At 40.7% G+C, this 2,500-nt stretch overlaps 1 protein-coding gene across 1 annotated transcript in view; it reads left to right on the top strand.

Annotated features, from left to right (window-relative positions):
• The first annotated feature begins 541 nt into the window (after positions 1 to 541).
• Positions 542 to 2,500, top strand: part of LOC138039075 (probable E3 ubiquitin-protein ligase HERC1) — a 98,520-nt gene continuing 96,561 nt past the window's right edge. The window contains exon 1 of the mRNA XM_068885243.1: positions 542 to 1,592. Within this exon, the coding sequence (XP_068741344.1) occupies positions 684 to 1,592 (909 nt within the window). The 5' untranslated portion in view covers positions 542 to 683. The remainder of the gene's footprint in view (positions 1,593 to 2,500) is intronic.

Here is a 2,500-nt window from a genome sequence, read left to right as displayed (position 1 = left end):
CTGATAGAAGCAACCAATGCAAATTCTCCATGAGACGATGTCGATGCCCATGGCGAAGAAAGTGACAGGCAAAATCAGATCTTCGTGGAGATCTACAGTTGAGATTTTTAAATTCCAGAGTTTTGAAGCAAGCAACTGTGGACAATTTTCCTGTCGGTGTACGTTGGATCAGTGGCTTGATCTCATCGGCGTTATTTCAAGTTGAGAAACTAAAGAGCCGATACAACGTAGATTTGATTTTAGTGGTGATTTGATTTTAACGCCGTATCCCACAACCGCGCGGCCTTATTTTCGAATTCAACATGGCTAAGGCGAGGTTAGATCTCGTCGGCTCTACTTGAATGTTCATTCAGTAGCATGTGGTAGACACGGATGGAGGGGAGTTTGGAAACAACACCTAAGGCCGCGCGCGGTTGGGGATACGGCGTTAAAATTTTTCTTCCCAGTCCTCCAAATTACGTCACCAGATCACCTGGATTGCACGGAACTGTTTTGGACTGGGAACAAGTCTGTCCCAATGAACGTTGCGAAGTACAAAAAATATGGCGGGACGCGATAGCAACTGAGACCAGATTAATTCTTCCGACATAAAAGCAGCTTGCATTGAACTTGGCTCCCCGAAAGAACTGCAGCGCTTTAATGACGGGTATCTGATTCTTCACTAAAGTTCTTTTCCTTGGAAGATGTCTTCAACGAAGGTTCAGGGGCTGGATCATTTCGACGGTTTGTGGTCCAGGGAGGATGTGGAGAAGTTGGTGACAAGACAAGGCGTTATTTGCCTTCACCAAAAGCTTATTAACAACAAAGAGGCTCTCCCAACCCCGCATACTCCCTTAGAGCTTCGTGGTCCAAGTCTCCCGGAGTACGAGCGTGGATTGACCAATGTTTCTTCGGAAGAACAAGATGAGTTTTTGAATCAGATCTTGTACAGCCAGCTCTCACTTGCTCGTGCGGTATGCGCGGACTCTCCGTTTTATTGCACACTACGTCGGAGACTGGAGGTTTTTCAAAGGATATTTTCAGCATTATCAAACAAATTCCACAACCCAACAACATTCAAATCAACGTGTTCAAAGAACAGCTTTCGTGATCTCAGTGCATGCGCAAGCTTTGACCAAGATAAAACAACACCAGAAGAGAAAAAAGATGGCTCTTCGGTCCTCATTGAAATGGGAGTCAGAACCGGTTTATCGTTACTGTTTGCTTTATTTCGCCAGTCGTGGCAATTCAGTGATGGACAGCTTTGTAACGATGTTTTGAATACGGCTTGTGATGTTTTGTCCTCTATTCCTCCACTGTCTTTGGCAAAGCAGTCAAAAATTCCCCCAATGGGACGAGATTGTTTAAAGCAAATCACAACATTTTTGAAGACAGTCATCTCAACAAAATCCTCAGCTGATGCTAGTGGCAGACAGTTAGCTTGTGAATTGCTTCTTAGAATCAACACACAGAGGGGATCCTTGAAGTTTCTTTTAGAGTGGATTGAAATAGCTTTGGGTGTTTCTCATTTTCCCGCTAACAGTGACAAAACTCCTATTGGCATCTCTGAAACCTGTCTTCAAGAGGTTCTTGCTCAGATCAGAAAATCTCCTGTAAGTATGGATTTATCATCCAAAATACATGTAATGTTTTACATCTATTATTGATGAATACAGATAGTCATCCTTTGGAGACCCTGAAAATCTCAAGGAAGTGGCACCATTCATTTTAGGTCAAAGAATAAGTTTTGTAGCTATAGACCGAATGCATAAATGGCGGCCAAAAAATGTTCTTCTGTTTATGTGCTAATTAGACTCACTAGCCTCGTTTGCATGGAAAAAAAAATACAAAAGAAATGTTTCTTGAGAGCGAGGCTAGCACATACGCACATATATTAGAGGCTAGCACATATATAGCACATATATTAGCACATAAACAAAAAAATACATTTATGGATGCCATTTATTCATTTGGTCTATGGTTTGTTTGATTTTATGTTTTGTTGTTTAAACTGTTTATATGTTTACGTGGGAGCTGCTATTTCCAAAATGATGGAATTACCTGGTGATAAATAACGTCGTACGCGTCTTGGAGAGTAAATTTTGACTTTGCATAAACAAGAGTTGGGCGATTGTGATCTTTGTTTTGACTTCGCTCATTTCATTGTCAAACTTTATAACACTTGACAGAAAAAGAAACTTTCAAAAACCCGGTATCTTGCCATCATTTGACACAGATACTTCACTGTGTGGCGAGTAAACATGCCGCGGTAACTTAATCACGGCGCCCGCTAAATTCCGGCATGTCACTTTCGATTTTGCGATTTATTTGAACGTAGCAAAAATCTCCCAAAATGTTTGTCACTGATTGTAACTTTTTATATCCTATATTCACGGTTCAAAATTAATGTTGTTTTCATGTCGTAAATATTTTATTCTCGATCGACCGTCCCAGAAACTTCGTTCTGCTCTTTTTAAAAACTGTTTATCAATAGTTATTTGCTTTTGCATCAATATTTGTT

This window comes from Montipora capricornis, chromosome 2, assembly GCF_036669925.1.
Source record: "Montipora capricornis isolate CH-2021 chromosome 2, ASM3666992v2, whole genome shotgun sequence".
NCBI classification, from domain to species: domain Eukaryota; kingdom Metazoa; phylum Cnidaria; class Anthozoa; order Scleractinia; family Acroporidae; genus Montipora; species Montipora capricornis.
The sequence above is the reverse complement of the archived record's forward strand: the minus strand, read 5'-3'. Positions and strand labels throughout refer to the sequence as shown.